The 15,926-nt window shown below is 42.0% G+C and overlaps 1 protein-coding gene across 1 annotated transcript; it reads right to left on the minus strand.

Moving 5' to 3' along the window:
• Window positions 1–6,776: 6,776 nt before the first annotated feature.
• On the minus strand, window positions 6,777–13,732 carry metrnla (meteorin like, glial cell differentiation regulator a). Its single transcript, XM_008416130.2, has 4 exons — window positions 13,380–13,732; window positions 11,547–11,935; window positions 8,245–8,304; window positions 6,777–7,640 (listed from the first exon to the last, which is right to left on the minus strand). The coding sequence occupies exons 1-4, from the start codon at window positions 13,475–13,477 to the stop codon at window positions 7,327–7,329; spliced, it is 861 nt and encodes a 286-aa protein (XP_008414352.1). The 5' UTR covers window positions 13,478–13,732; the 3' UTR covers window positions 6,777–7,326.
• Between the last annotated feature and the right edge of the window lie 2,194 nt (window positions 13,733–15,926).

The following is a 15,926-nucleotide window of genomic DNA, read 5'->3' on the forward strand; positions in this document are numbered from 1 at the left end:
ATGGATGGATGGATGGATGGATGGATGGATGGATGGATGGATGGATGGATGGATGGATGGATGGATGGATGGATGGATGGATGGATGGATGGATGTTCCCCCCGATGCAGTCTCAGGAGGACTTTAAAGGTCTATCCATCCATCCATCCATCCATTTTCTTGCACCCTTGTCCCTTGATGGGGTTGGGAGGGTTGCTGGTGCCCATCTCCAGCTAACGTTTCGGGCGAGAGGCGGGATACACCCCAGACAGGTCGCCAGTCTGTCGCACTTTAAAGGTCTAAACATGAATAAAAGGTTGATTTTAGAAGGTTTTCTATTTATTCCCATACAATATCTAAGTACAAATTCCACAACAAAATGAGCACAAAGAATTTAAACACATCCAGACGTAATAATGAGAAGAAAGAAAATATGCATAATCTTATAAGCCACACCTCTGAAGCATTTAGTTAAAGGAATACAACCACTTTGGTATGATTGCACAGAAATATAAAATATATTATGGATATATTTCCACACACACTCAGTTAACAAACACACATAAAGAAACCATAAGCGATAAGCGAAAAAAAAAAAAAAAAAAGTCCCCCTCTTATAATTACATGAGAACATTTCACATTTTAATCAGTGCTTCTCTGCTGGTGCCAGACACAATGTCAATGTCTCAGTCTCCGTGATGAACACAAACATTTTGGTCCTATAAAGAGACGGTGATGAAGTTTGAGAAGAACCCCCGCCTTTCAAATGACCTCACGTTCTGATATCGTTACATTTTTACTGTCGTCACACTTTGGGTGGCATTTCGTGCCCCTCCCTCGCTGATTCCCTATTTCAGGCAAGTTGGGCATTCCACAGCATAGCAGCGATAATCCACCTAAAGCTCCCCAATATGTCACCAGGGAACACTTGTCCCTCTTCAGTCTGTAACGGAGTAAACTTCCATGACTGTGGTTCAGCCTGTGGATACCATTCCGATGAGATCTCTCCAAGAACTATTTTTCATTAAGTTTGTTGTCTTCCGGCTTTATTAGGATCAAAGCAAAACTCGCTCGAGGTTTTGGTCGTTCGCTGTTCTCAGTAATCAGGTCAACCTTTGACCCTCTGCGACGCGAGTGGCTCGCGAGCAACCCGACAGGTTCCTCACCCCCTAATCGAGGGTCACTTGCTGTCACCTGTGCTTTTTAAGCTGCTATGCATGCATGCGTGTGCACATGCAAGCGTGTGACCCCCTGCAACTCTACTTTCCCCTGCCTCAGCCATTCTTTCCCCCGATGAGCATTCAGCTGTTGCCAACACTTGTCCACTTGATAACTGTTGCCATAGCTCAGGAACTCGGCACACTGTTTAACAAGCAGTAATGGTTTTAATGAAAACCTCATGTGCCTGAAAGTTCTGAGTGATAGATAATGCGGAGGTAAGACTTTAACGCGCTCCACGGTTCTGGATTTAGTTTTGAGCTAAAATTGCACAGTTGCACTTGCACTTCAAAAACAAGTATTCCTACTCCTTAAACTTTTTCGTTACATCCTAAGTTACAACCATAAATGTCGTGTCTTATTTGGACTTTAGGCGATGAGCTATCACAAAGTAAAGCAGTGCATAATGGTGGCTTGCAGAAAAAACAAAAACATCATCCATGGTCTTTAGAAATAGTCTGAAAAGTGTGGCATGCATTTCCATTTAGCACCAAAAAGACTTGCAACTTTAACTGCAGCCAATGATGGTTGCTGTGTTTCTGTCAGCTTCGTCTTTTATGTTTTGATCAAAATGACTCGGGTTCAGTTACACTGGCTTGACAGTGTCTGTGTGAACATCTTTTTTTTTTTAAGTTTGACCGTTGTCTCTTAGTTAGACRTTGACTCGGTTTCATTCATTGTCTGGGCTGAAAGTGTGCTCCCAAGTCTGAAGAGTGCTGTACATTTGTCCATGAATTGATAGCCCTTTATTCTGATAGCTCTAAATAAACTGCATTGGTACTAATTCTCATCACAGGTCACTCAGTTTGAAAAGGACATTTGTGTGTAATTTTGTCTCAGTATAAGTACAACTACTCTTTGAACGGTTTTTACGATGTGAACAAAAAGCATCATAAGAGGCAGCTATAGGTAAATATACCAGACAGTACAGGGTGAAGACATTTTAAGCAAGGTTTCGTTATGAAACATGCCAAGATCTGAAAAGGTTAAAGTAGAAAATAGAAAACTAGATCAACCCTTGGTTGCAGTTTAGAAGTTAGAAGATGAAACCATAACCGAGCTTACAAAGTTTTATGTCTCGCACAAAATTAACCTCAGAATACACTGTGAAACATGGCAGTGGGACCATCATGCTCTTGGGGGATTCATTGTTTCTTTGCAAGCAAAGGGAAGCTGGCAAAACAGAACAGATGGCGCCAAGTACAGATCCAGTCCTGGCAGAAAACACACAAAAAAGGAGGATAACTACATTAATATTAAATAATGCACGTTTATGTCTTAGAATGGGCCAGTTAAAGTCCAAATCTGTCTTGCTAGAAAATACAATACTTGCAAAAGATTCTCTAACTGATCTTGTGCAATTTCATTGTGATAATTAGGGCAGAAATTCCACTCTCTAGATGTGCAAAGATGGAGACACACCCTGCACTTGCAGCTGTAATTCCAGTGAAAGGTGGTTTTATAAAGTATCAAATAACAAAATTCCAGCTTAATACATCAGAGATTGCCGTTGTAACATGGCCATTGTGTCAAAATGATTACGAAACACTTAGATTAGAAATACTTACGCAACTCTCTCTATTAGGATATTTCCTTAACTGACAAATGATCTTATGTTTCATCCAGATAGTTTGCAAGCGTATTTATTTTTAATACAATGAAAACAGAAGCCATGGTTTTTGTTCTTTTGCGTCGCACTCCTTTCTCCACAAGTCCATCCATCATTCTCTGTTTAAATGCAAACAGCTCACATCCGCTTCTGCATTGAAATCGAAGGATTCACTTCCTATCTATCTGTTAGAAAACCTATTATTCCCCTCATCTGGACATCCATCAAACATCACACGTCCAATGAAACGATCCATCACGCTCCGCGCTCGCCTTTGCCATTGGCTGATGGGTCTGCCTCGGCTCACATTGCCCAAAGATGCGTGTTTCCTTTAGGGGCCTTGAGGGCATGGCCCTGTCTACTCCAGCTTCTAAGGGCTAAATTTAGACAGGAACCATTTTTTTTCTCCTCTCATCCAAAGGCTGCAACCCAGGTCAGAGGTCAGAGAGGGTTGGCCCAGTTGCCAAGGAAGAGTCAAGCAGCAAGGCAAAGCCACTGCTGCTCATTGGACTGTGCAAACAGCAGATTTGCCTTTCTGAACCGTGCAACTGACAGGCCTGAGAGCAATGGGGCCTGTGCAGATTGCATTGTCTCAATGAGACAAGCAGCAAAGTGTTGATAAATGACAGATTGCATGGAGCACAAAACAACACGCTCATTCAGCGCCAAGATTATGTCTTGATAAGCCCGAGGTTCGGGTGGTATGCTCTTTGCTAAGGTTTCGGAACACGTATGCAGTCTAGTCCTAGATGTAAAAATCCCATCGATTATGCTGTTCATAAACTAAAAACTTCAAATCAGCCAATTAATATAGCGCTTTTTTTTTTGTGTTGTTTTAAGTCTATAACAGCTAGCAGAGCTTTGTCGTTCTGGTGACATCATGAGAAAGTTTTACGTCTGTTGACAGGACTCGCTGTTGCCATGGGGCTGCTGAAAAAAAAAAAGCTCCCAGTAAATGAAGGCTGTTGCAGGGGTGGGGGAGGGGGTGCGCAGGCAAGTAAATAAAAGTGCCATTTGCTACATGTTTGCTGGGCGTCCTCTGAGCCAAGGTCTCTCTCTGTTATTGGGCTGCTGAATATGAAGCTTCTTGCAGCAGGACCCCCCACTCCGGACGACGCTGGTGTGTTTGCTGAACGAACGAGAGACACCCCAGAGGCGCCTCTGCTGAGCCATGTGAACGGACACACACTCATTCATTCATTCAGAAGTGAGGAGGGGGGGCAGTGTTTTAGGTTCAGACTGCAGCACCAATTCACCATTCACAAACAGAAGTAATTAGATGTAATATAGACGTCAGAAAAATATCCCTGGATTGGGAAAACTTCTTCTTGAAGCACATAAACGCACGACTTTAATACACATTCTTAGATTTCTAAGCTCTTCTGTCTGTTAGCTAAAATCTTTTTGATAGTGTTGCCTAAATTGGACATTTCTGAAAAGGAGTAAGAGGAAAACATTAAAAAAAAATACATCTAGTCTTTCTCACACTTCAGTTTGAATTTGAAGGATTATACTGTGTTAAGAATCACGAGTTACTGTTCTGTTAATTATGCTAATGCATCTGATAAACTATATGGTGAATTGAGAAATGTTTATAATTCCGTGGTTCCTGTGCATGATTTGGATTTTTTTTAAAAGGAAAAGCTTGATCAGAAGATTCAGAAAACAGCTTGAGCTTATTCTTAGCCTTGCGAAAGTTTTATTGAATATCTGATCTTTTGAAGATATTAAAAGATATAAAGAAATTATGTGAGCTCTATTACAAGAAAAAACCCCTTCCAAAACAAAGTTATCCAGTGTTTATATTTTAATCCACAACAAGCGTATTAAAGATTTAGATATTACCATCACATTACTTTTAACAATGTAAGTTTTTTTTCGATACGAGCACAAAACAAATAAAACACATCCTTTTTACCCCAATGAGACCAAAATGTGACATTTTAAACAATCAGAAGCACGTTGGAAGTGCGTTTTAAAAATGTCGCGCTGTGCAGCGCATCAGATGTCGGCGATGCAGCTGCACTCTGATTTGCTTCTCGGTGTGGGTGGTGGCGATCTGGCTGCCGGGGTGCTGTGTTTATGTGTGCTGGGGTTAGGGCCACGTGCACGCTGCAGGCATACACACTGACACAGAGGAACCACAGAGACTCTATTGATTCTGGCTGATCAAGACAGCAGCATTTGGGTGGTGGCTGCACATCCCGTGTGTGTGAAGTCAACACATTCCCAACATTCCTGCATTTCCCAAAGAAGCCAGTCCAGGCTTTCTCTCTGCTGGGGTTTTCCTGACCCTTAAGTCAGCTGGCCCTCTTTCTCTCTCTCTCTCTCTCTTTCTGTTTCTGAGTCGTTTTATGTCTGTCCTTCTGTTTTTAAATCAACTTTATGAAAAGTGCTATATAAATAAACTTTGAGCTTTGTCTATATTATATCACAAATTTTTAATCAGATGAATGTTCTGGTCAGCAGAGAGCAATGGGATGTGTGACTTTCAATAAAAGGTCTGCAGATATTCTTCAATATTTCATAAAGTAGATAATTGCAAAATGTCTCCTGAGTACCAAGGGAGTTGACCAGTGAGGTCAAATTTATTGTTGACTTTCAAAATTAGTCTCACACGTACTCTTCAGACCAAAGCCGGTTCATTCTTGACATATTAAAAACCACAAATAAGTTTTGTTTTTTTTTTTGTTTGATTTTGAGAGTTGGAGTTTGTCTATTTAAAACTATAGTTCAGAAAACCTGACTGCTACCCTATCCCAGACATGAAGAGTCCTTTAGCCGCAAACTGTCTGCTCATGACCAGTGCATTGAGCATAAAGGCACAACATCTATTCCATGTGGTAAACAAGTTTAAGTGCTAAGAGTCTGAATGACTAAAGCATATCTGGTTAAGGTAAATAGCAATGATTTTGCTGAATTTCAGGATAGTACTGTAATATAACTCCTAATCTACATGATATAATGGCACCAGCACCATGTCTAATGCAGCTAATGAGTATGTAAGCGGCATTTCATTACCTCAGTTATTACTCTTTAACTGAAAAATCAGAAAAACATTAATTACTGAAAATAAACCTATTTTGTACAACCTTCAGTGAACTGAATGTGTGAACAGCAGCTGCAGAAAAAGACTTTAAAAAGTGAGAAAGACGTGACGGTGAATTGCTTCTTGCATCTGTTGCCAAAATCTAAGGTAAAATTCAGAGGATGTCAAGATGCCCACTGACTCTTTTCTTCCTCCTACACCTTGTTTCACAAAGCAAAGTCCCAAAGCCACGAAAAGGTTTCTCGAAGAAGAGGAATGTAACCATAGAAACTCTGTTTGCATTTCCCAGTGAGCAATTTGAGGACGTCTGGCCGTCAGCTGGAATTCAGACAGTCAATTCAGCGCCATGCACCGTTCTGTCTGGAGAAGCAATTGTCTGCATCGGAGCAGCAGCTCACTGAACGAAATTCTAGGTGCATTTCCGTTCAAGTGAAAGGGCAGATAGAAAGAGCCGGGGCCTCGCCTTGTTAACTCTACAAAGAGCTGCTGTAGCCGCATCGCTTCCTCAAATGCGTTTTATTTGGAGCTGTAGGAAAAGCTTCAGGTTGCGGTTTACATGTCAATCAAAATTAGGAGTGCGGTTTGAGAGTCCTACTTTGTGCTGCGTGCCCGGTCACAGGGCTGCATTCAGGTCGGTCTTCAGACCTCACACTCCTAGCGGGCTGCTCTGCTCGAACAAAGAGGCCTTTCACATTGACCTTGACACACGGCCACCCCGTCACCACAGGAACCGACGCAGAGGAATCCACCCCGACTCTGATATCAATCTCTCTTTACCTTTTGGATAAATGGTTCCATCTAGGCTGGAGTGAGGCTAATGCACATCATATGGTTCTGGTTTTGTCCAGAACATGTGTGCCCATGAAACCACTTTTGTGCATATATTGTTTTTTGAGACAAAAATAAAACAAAAAAAACACATTGGGCAATAAAAAACAATTTATTCTTGTCAACAAAACATGTTTTCCTTTTTTTTTTTTTTTGGTTCATCTTTTTTTACAACTGCAGAGCCTGAAAAAATGAGTTCAGGCATTAAATTGCAAATATTTTTTAAACAAAATAAGAGTCTTTGAATTTACACGTTCTTCTTAAGAAAACAAATACAGATCTGTACATCAAACTTTTTTGTTTTGTTTTTTTTACACAAAGCACACCGTTTCAAAATGTACAATCTTATTTCACATTTTATACATAAAAACAAATAGGACTTTGCTACATTTAAAACTCTGCGGCTCCTCGTACTCGAGAAGACGCTCTGAACACTTCTCCGTCGTGTCCGGCTTCGGCGACGTGCCGCGTTGCAACACTTTCCATCTCCGTACTCCAAGAGTCACAGAACCAACCAAGAGAAGTCTGGGACAGTCCCATCAGTCTCTCTTCTCTTTCCTTGGCTTGAACTTTCATTATAGCTCTTCTCCAAAATCAAAAAAAAAAAAAAAACTTGCAATGCTTCCAAATGTGGGCAGCTAAATCAGTCAGTTTCCACATGGCACGGGTTGGTCCCCTGCAGCTGCGCCTCGTGATACAACCGCAGGAAGTCTTTGTAGCGAGGAGCGCAACCCATCCAGGCCTCCCCAAACCTCACTGTCCCAGTGAAAAGGAACTCGCCCTCTCCAGACTTCACCCCACACTGCAGGGGCATCTTTATGTTGCCTGTCCAGCTCCGTACCCTCACGCCCCCGGACACAAAGACGTGGGTCTTCTGTCTGTAAAGGCGGCTGATCTCCACGGAGACCGATGCGTGGTCCTCCTCCGGACCCACCGTCTTAATGGTGCCTCGTGCCACTGCAGGAAGGCAGAGGAAATGCGTCAAGAAACTGGCTTTACTTGCTGATCTGTGACTGGCCTGACTAAAAAACCCAAATATCTGACCAGTGATTGTACCACTAACAAAGCTACCAGGTCACCACTCTTTAGTGTGGGTGAAGTTACTGAGGGGAAAAAGACTCAAATACCACTCAACGTCTTAAAAAAAACATTGGATTTAAAAATATTGGAAAATCAGAAATAAGATTTCTGATAGCCCCACAGAGTAGAAGGGGCTTGAAATGTTGTTTCAAGCCCCTTATATATTTTTAAGTTAAAATATAACTTAAAAAAGTTATATTTTTTAAAAAAAGTATTTAATAGTTAGATTACAAACTAACAATTATAATAAACAGAAGACTTCAGAAGAACAACAATTGCATGTTTTAAAAAGGCAGAAATAATTTTTTTCTTCTTTTACACATGTATTCACTGATAAAGGGCAGAAAAGTTGGGAACAAATTCTACATGCAAGAAAATTCTGAATCTGCCGAAATCATTAAAAGCAGGTCAAATCTTTAGAGAAACTGATTAAAAATTGGCCGCAAAGCTTAGATTGGTGCAAATCGGACGTAGAACTTACCAAAGTCATTAGTGCAGACTGCTAGGAGCATCTCGGCATCAGAGCAGGGCTGACAGGGCGCTAAGTGGATAAAGAAACAGGCTAGGTAAGTTCATGCTCAGCAGAGCGCTCCAAAAGAAACAGAAAAATGATTCCTTTAGCATTTCCTTTCAGGGTGCAGGCCAAGACAAACACAAACTAATGAATTATTTAAAAAAGTAAATAAATCAGCCAATTCTAACTGCACAACTAAAGGAATCACATTCATCATCACAATATCAATATGTGCAATATCACAATCGATATATTTGACCATGTTTTGCAAGCAAATTCTCCAGGGAAGTAATACAGGGATTCTTGATATATATATATATATATATAGCAGAGATGCTGAAGCTCACAGAGTAGAAGGGGCTTGAAATGTTGTTTTGTTTTTTTAAAGAAGGGTAGATAAATCATTTGATATCATCATGGCAACAGTATAACAATCACATATTTTCCAGATATTGTGCAGCCTTACTGCCTGACACGTACATCAAAAATCAAACAAACTGAATTATGCACGCCTGTCTGTATGTTTAATGCTCACAGGGCCTGTTAGTGACCCCCGTCCCCAACGCTGCGTGACAAACACAGACCAGACCAAACGAGTGAGCAGTGCCGAAAGATGGGGCGTGTTCTGCATCATAACTACTTAACTTTAAAAGTGAAAAACAGCTTAGAAACAGCTGCTTTGTAAATGCCTCACATTACAAAAGTTCCACACACAGGAAAGATCTGATTGAAACAAAACTGTCTGCAGAGGGAAAAAGTCTTCTGCTAACGCCAGAAGGTTTTATATCAGGAGAAAAAGCACTAAATGGATCTAAAGATCAGTTGTCTCAGGTGGTTTTTAGTGGCAGGGTGGTAAACTGAGGGAGGAGGAAGCTGGTGTTGGCAGTCAGAATGGTGGACTGTGGTGCAGCAGCAGTGCCTGTCAATCTAGAAATTAAGGAGGATGACTAACTGTGTTAACTCAGGTGGATCTTCTCTGCTGGAAATCACCCGGCTTCACTGGTAAATGTTCATCAAGTTAGAAAGTATTGCTTTAAAAACAGAAAAAAGTAGGTGTGATTTCATTGTTCGACTATTCTCAGTCTGCTTCTTTTTTTTTTTTTTTTGAAGTAACGACTGGAGGAGTGAACGGCAATAATGTCAGCTGGAGCAGAAACTCGAGGCGCCACCACGTCACCGGAGATCAAAGGTCAAACAGCCACAAGTCTTGATGGCTCGCTAACAGCTGGACAGACGGTGGACTTCAAGAGAGCAGACCTCGCCCAGCGCCTCGGAGTGGAGCGCTCGCTCGCTTTGAAGTGAGTCCCGAGGACTGCCGCGGCATCAGGCGCGGCCGCGAGCCGGGGCCCAGGACCGGGGTGTGTTTGCTTTCCTGCAGAGCCGAGCCGAGAGGAGCGGAGCTCACATGTGAAACATGAAACACAACCACAGGAATGGGCCAAGAGCCGAGTCAGCGTCTCCTTCTGGCCCGTTTGCTCTGATCAGAACCACTTCATAGGAGCAGAGAGCGGAGGAGGATGGGAGGGGTGCAAAAGCACATTAGAGTCCCTGCAACATCTGGGACCAGATGCATTCCACGGTAATGGAGCAAAACTTGCTAATACCACTCAGAAGCGACAAAAACCACTTCAAATAGACAAGGGGGACACAGGGGAGATGCATGGAGGCGAATGGAATGAAAAGAAAAATATTACAATGATAAATAGACATGAAGGAAGCAGAGGTAGGAAATGGTCAACAGCGAGGGAGGGACTGAAAGAAAAGAGAGTAGAGGCCAAACGAGTCTATATGGTCCTCGAAGCTTCCTCCCAACATCTGGCTGGAGATGCATTCCAGCATGTTGGTGAGCAACCCAATCCCAGCACAGCGGGTCGGAGGGAGGAAGACGAGAGGAGAGAGGAGGAAGAAATACGGCGAAGACGATGAGAAGAAGCAAAGGAGCAATCAATCTGCCCACTCAGGCTTCGCATGACACGAGACCACTGTCTTTGTGAATCACCCCAATGCTATCTCATGCCACATTATAGCCCAGATCCCGCTGCAGCAGAGAGCCAAGCGCACTAATGTGGTCAAACCCACTGCAGAGCGTCCCCTCCGCCTCTTCACCCCACGCCGTGCCAAGCGGTGACGCAGGATTTGGAAACGTGAAGCCGGAGAGCCGTAAAAACACATGTGGCTCCTACGCTGCTCGTGTTTTGCTTTAGGTGGAAAAAACAACAGTTGTGCGCAGCTTGAAACTGTGCAGATCTGGCAGGTACGCAGCATGAAAATATATGACTGTTTTTCATTGGAAGGCCTGTGTTTGGCTGTGCCCCTTTCCACACACACACACACACACACACAGGTCATACAAAAAAAAAAAAAAAAAACAAGAATTACAGCTTGCAGCAGAGTATTTCAGTCAGATCAACGGTGCTGTTGTGAAACAACCACAGGGCTGACATTTGATCAAAACTCAGCCAGCTTTTTATCTTGTTCTTTCTTTTTTTTCCCCCCCCAAAACTAAAAGAGAAACTGAGTTTGGCTCGAGTTCATTGTTGAGTGAATGATTAGTGTCAAACCCAATAAAGTTTTTCACCAGCAGATGGCTGCATTTAGTGCAGAGTGCGCACCACAGAGACTAAGGAAACAAGCAGACATGGGCCAGTGTGAGACTCACAGTGTGATGACTTTCAGTAAAAATACCATCAGTTTGTTGGTATTTCCACAAACCTAACAACTTTCATTTAAAAACAGAATAATTATTCTAACCACTGCTGAAATAAAAAACACCACATTTTGATGCATCAGTTTTCAACTGATCATTGCAATGAAGACGTTTTTGTTGCTTTGCTCTTTATAGAGTAACACAAGCTAATATTAAATGCTAAGTAGCATGTTGAAGTAGCTAACCTGCGGTCCTGCTAGCATGCAGACTGTAGTTTTAAAACACTGTTGCCTTATTAAGTAACAGAAGTTTCAACATAGTTCTTTCGAGACTGGAAATATTTCTAGAAAGTAAGTTTTTTTTTTTTGCAAGAAAGAGAAAAGTGTAGCAATAGATGTGGGAGGGGCAGCGTTGCAGTACACTATACACAGAAACAATTCAGGTCACTTCAGCATCTCCTTTTGGGACTCTTACCACTATATGATGGAAAATTTTAAGGGGAAACTTGAACTTTTTAAATCTATAACTTAATAGTGGACATTTCCAAGTTTCCAAACTTTTATTACAGTATAAGTTCACCACAACTGCTGCAGTACAGAAGCAACATCAAGCTCCGCCTTACCACCAGGTGACTGCGCCTCCGCCCTCAGCCTGTCGCTGACCAGCTCGTACTGGAAGGCCGTAATCCTCCGGCTGATGTCCGTATGCGGGACGGCCTCAATGAAGAGCGCCCCCTCTCGGATGCTGAAGCAGTGCACCTTGCCCTCCGCCTGGTCCTGTTCGCGCAGCAGCAGCCGCAGCTTGCCGTTGCGGTCCAGGTAGATGTTTGTCCCCGTGGAGTCCTTGGAGGGTTTGATGCAGACGGAGAGGCGGGCGGCAGCGGGCGACAAGGTGTTGGGCCGCAGGTTGACGATGATGGCTCCGGTCGGGTAGAGCCACTCCAGAGAGCCCTGTGAGCAGCGCAAGTACACCTGCTCCACGTCCCTGGTGTGGCCTTCATGGGTCAGCCCGCTACAGGTGACAGAAAGGGTAACAAGTGAGCATTCGGAAAAAACCATGGTTTCATCTAAACTGATTTTCTGACTGGGTTCAGCTCAGAAAACAAGCTCTCCCTTCATCCAGACTGTAAGGACACTGCACCACATTCCTTCTGAAGCATTAAGGCTGTGCGCAAGACTGGCTGCATGACCAGTCACGAGCCAAAGCAGCCGACATGACCTCAGCTCAAACACACTCCCCATACCACATTGTTCTGCCCTGAGCTCTGGCAAAACGCACCACTGGCAGGATGCCTTTGGGAAGAGCTTGGAAGCAGAAGCGGATGAATGGAGGGGACACGGGGCCTTCTGGGGAGACAACGGCAGCAGCAACAGTAGCTGGGCCTGCTGCATGCAAGTGCAAATGCCGGTCACGCACCAAACCTCCCCTTGGTTTCAAACCACCAACAAAGAGAGTGGAAGAGACTTGTCCGGGCAGCACTTCGGACTCTGGCGCCAGCACGACCAAATCGCTCCCTCCACAACTTAATGCCTGGTCAGGGGTTTGAAAACTCCAGTTTGTCAGTCATTCCCGTGGCAAAGCCAGAGGCAGGAAGCCATCGGCAGACACATGCCAAGCTTGTGGTTTAACTCTGGGGGGAGAAACGCCCAGTATGCTGAAAAGGAGACGCTGAAATTCAAATTTGCCATAGATCTGAAGAAACCCAAGGCACATGCTGAGCAGATGCAGCTGAAGCCCGATAACCAGGCTCACCTCAGCACGCCTCTAATTAAGTCCTATCTTAGTTCATCACTTCTGCTTGCAATTAGAGGAGATTAGGCAAGCATCTCACTAATGAACAACAGATTATTGGTTGGAGGCTGAAAGCATGGCCTACCCCTCCTGATTGGTGGATTAAAAAAAAAAAACAAAAAAAACACTCGAAGTGCAAAAAAAATAAAAAAATCTGCAGATGTTGCAAGGGAGGTGAAATTTCCAGTAAAGTCAACCTTTTTCAGTGCCATGATATATCAAGACTGAAAATTTACAAAACTGCAAAACAAATAACAAAAATGTTGTCTTGGATCCAAATATATATATATACACACAATCAGGATAAGATGTAATATTTAAAAATCCAAGTATCATTCTGCAAACTTGTTACAAGAGAAAGCTCGTGACATTTCACAATAAGAGCACAAATCATATTGCATTTGTAAATACCAGCTTAAATAAATAATTAGTGTAAACAAAATAGAGTTTCCTCACAAATCTGTTGAGTCCAGTTACATATTAACCGCGAACTAGTATTCGTGGTTGATTTGGCCAAAGTGAATCTTTTCACTGCGACGTCTTTTGAGTTTCGGTCAGTCATTTTCAAACTGCCGCCAGCAACTCGCTTTTCTTTCACTGCAGCCGCTTGAAATTTAGCATTTTCAGGYGTGAGTTCGTTCAAAATAAGGTCAGAGAGCCTCACCTGCCCTTCCAGCTGCACTGGTCGCTTGAGTACTGGCAGAGAGAAATCCGGCAGAGAAGGAGGAGAGGCAGAAATGAGGCCAGCATCAGGGAGAGCATGTTTATCTCGCCTCACTTTGCCTCTTTTCTCGACTGAAACTATGGGAAAGTCCACCGCCGTCTGTCCGGCCGCATAGTGTTTCCATGTGCCCCGCTCCGCTTCGTMCGCTCTCAGAGGKCTCTCGTTTTTGTTTCCCGAAGTTTCAGAGACATGAAGTCTCTTTTCTTACGTGTACGGGCCGCTCCTTGTGTTCGGGTCTCCGCTTACTGTGGACTGGTTTCGGCTCGGTCTCCGGCTCAGCAGCCCTGATTGCTCTCCACGTCACACCCCGTTCGCTCAATCAGCTGCGTTCAGGCGCTCAGCTCGGGCTCGGACATAATAACTTCATAGAACAAAACGACTCTTTTTGAAAACTGATTTATTACCACAGGTGGGAAGAGTAACATTTTATTCAAGGGTGTCTTTGCTTAAGAATATTTCTTACTCAAGCAGATTGTATTTGGTGAAAGAGGAGTTAAGTCGGGTTTTTAGAGGAATCAGACGAAAATATTAAATTATTTTTTACATTTATTTTTAAAACAGTGATATATAAAACTCAAAAYATCTTCACAAAATGACAACGAAGCCACAGAAATCCCAAATCCCACYAATTCACAGTAAATAAAGCTTTTAATTCAGTATGAATCATCTATGTTAACACAGCGTACATTTCTTTCACTTACAAATACTGTAGATTCACTTAYCATCTAAAAAGCACAGGGCCCACCAGACAGAAGATAATAGTAGAAATAGAAATGTACATAGATGTCAGTGAGATGTCTAAAGCTTGGAACATATTTTTATAATCTAACACTGCTTCAGACTTCTCCACATTTGTATTCATAACCTAWCAGATGTGTTCCTTTATTTTCATGATGTTGTTTGTTTGCTAATTTTCYCTAACAAACTTCTGAAACTTTCAAAGAACAGCTGTATCCACAACAAGATTGAGCCAAACTCAAGTACACTCAATTTACTAATTAGGTAATTATGAAGACAACTGGCTGCAGCGGATGCCATTAATTTTTTTATAATTGCTTAATTACTTTATGAGTACAGAAGGTTGTATGCACCAAGACACTTTTTCTTTATATTGTTAAAAGGTGTGACATAATTCAAAGGTTATGAATGCCAATAAATAAAAAGCCTTACCAAGTACTTACCAAGGAAAAGGGTTGCTTTTTCTGAAGAAACTTAACTGTCCTTAAATATTCATTTTAAAGTGATAAACTTATTTTATTTAMACAAATCAAGAGATAGAAAAAAAACATTTCTACTGCTATGTCAATTGAGCAAGTAACCAAAGTAAAAAGTTGTAGTTGGCCATTTGTTTTTAAAGGATTTTCACAATGTTTTTTATAGATGTTTGCAGGATTTTGTGATTTCACTTAACTTCCTCCTCTCYATTTTTGAGARCCTTATGAATCCATATATCTACAAAACCTAMAGAGCTTGGAAAGAAAGCSTGACACAAATTGCACATAAACATTCAAATAAATCCAGACAGTAGCAGCCATGTTTATTCTTCTGGGTAGCCTGCCTTATTTACTCCATTGTAGGTTACAGACAATTTGTAGATTTTGAAATTATTTGAACCGTATTACTGGTAGCACTTGCYTGTCGTGACTTTGCCAGTAATAACAGTCATGTTTTGTTTTGGTATAGGTTCCTGACGCATATCTTACTCAACCAGACATAAACTGGTTGTGTGCTTTAAGACTTGTGGATGATGTCATCTGTGTAAAGGGTGGATTCGTCAAAACATCATTAGTTCGCTGAGTAATGAAACTAAATGGTTACTATAATGATACATATAGTGATAATTTGGWTAAATTTGACCTTTGAAATCTAATCCAGTGGTAAGTTTTCTTGGTTCATACACAACCTTATAAATTCACTTACTTTGATWCTTGTTTACTTCAGCTTGGCTTTACTGTAAGACTTTCTTTCTACTCATCAGCAAAACACATGTCTTAAAGAATTTTTTTCTTTTTTAATCAAGTTTTGGATTTACTTAGRAAAYACAGCTTGGAGATACATTGCTGTTTAAAGCTAATTCAATATTTAATGTAAAAGTACTTCTGTGGTCCCAAAGGGAAATTAAATAAAGGAAAGAAGCTATCTGTAATCTATCCCTACAAGGAAATGCTCATTTTTAGGTTGAGCTGGAACTTGTTCCTCAAGTTATTCGTAAAACTATCAAGTTCTCAAAAGAATTCCTATGTCCTTCCTGGTTTAAGGTTTCCTTTTAAGGAAAAGGTCTAATTGCATCTCCAGCACTGTAGATGATATTGATTACATGCTTGCTTCAAGCTCAGAGTCTACATARAGCTCCCCWGTATTTCAAAATGTCACTTTCTGAATGAGGTCAGATGGATTACAAATGTATAATAAATGAACAATTTGATCAATTGCATTAATCAAGGGTGAAAAGTTATCCAAATTAACCTCAACTGGTTGCACCCTCCT

This window comes from Poecilia reticulata, linkage group LG8, assembly GCF_000633615.1.
Source record: "Poecilia reticulata strain Guanapo linkage group LG8, Guppy_female_1.0+MT, whole genome shotgun sequence".
NCBI lineage: Eukaryota > Metazoa > Chordata > Actinopteri > Cyprinodontiformes > Poeciliidae > Poecilia > Poecilia reticulata.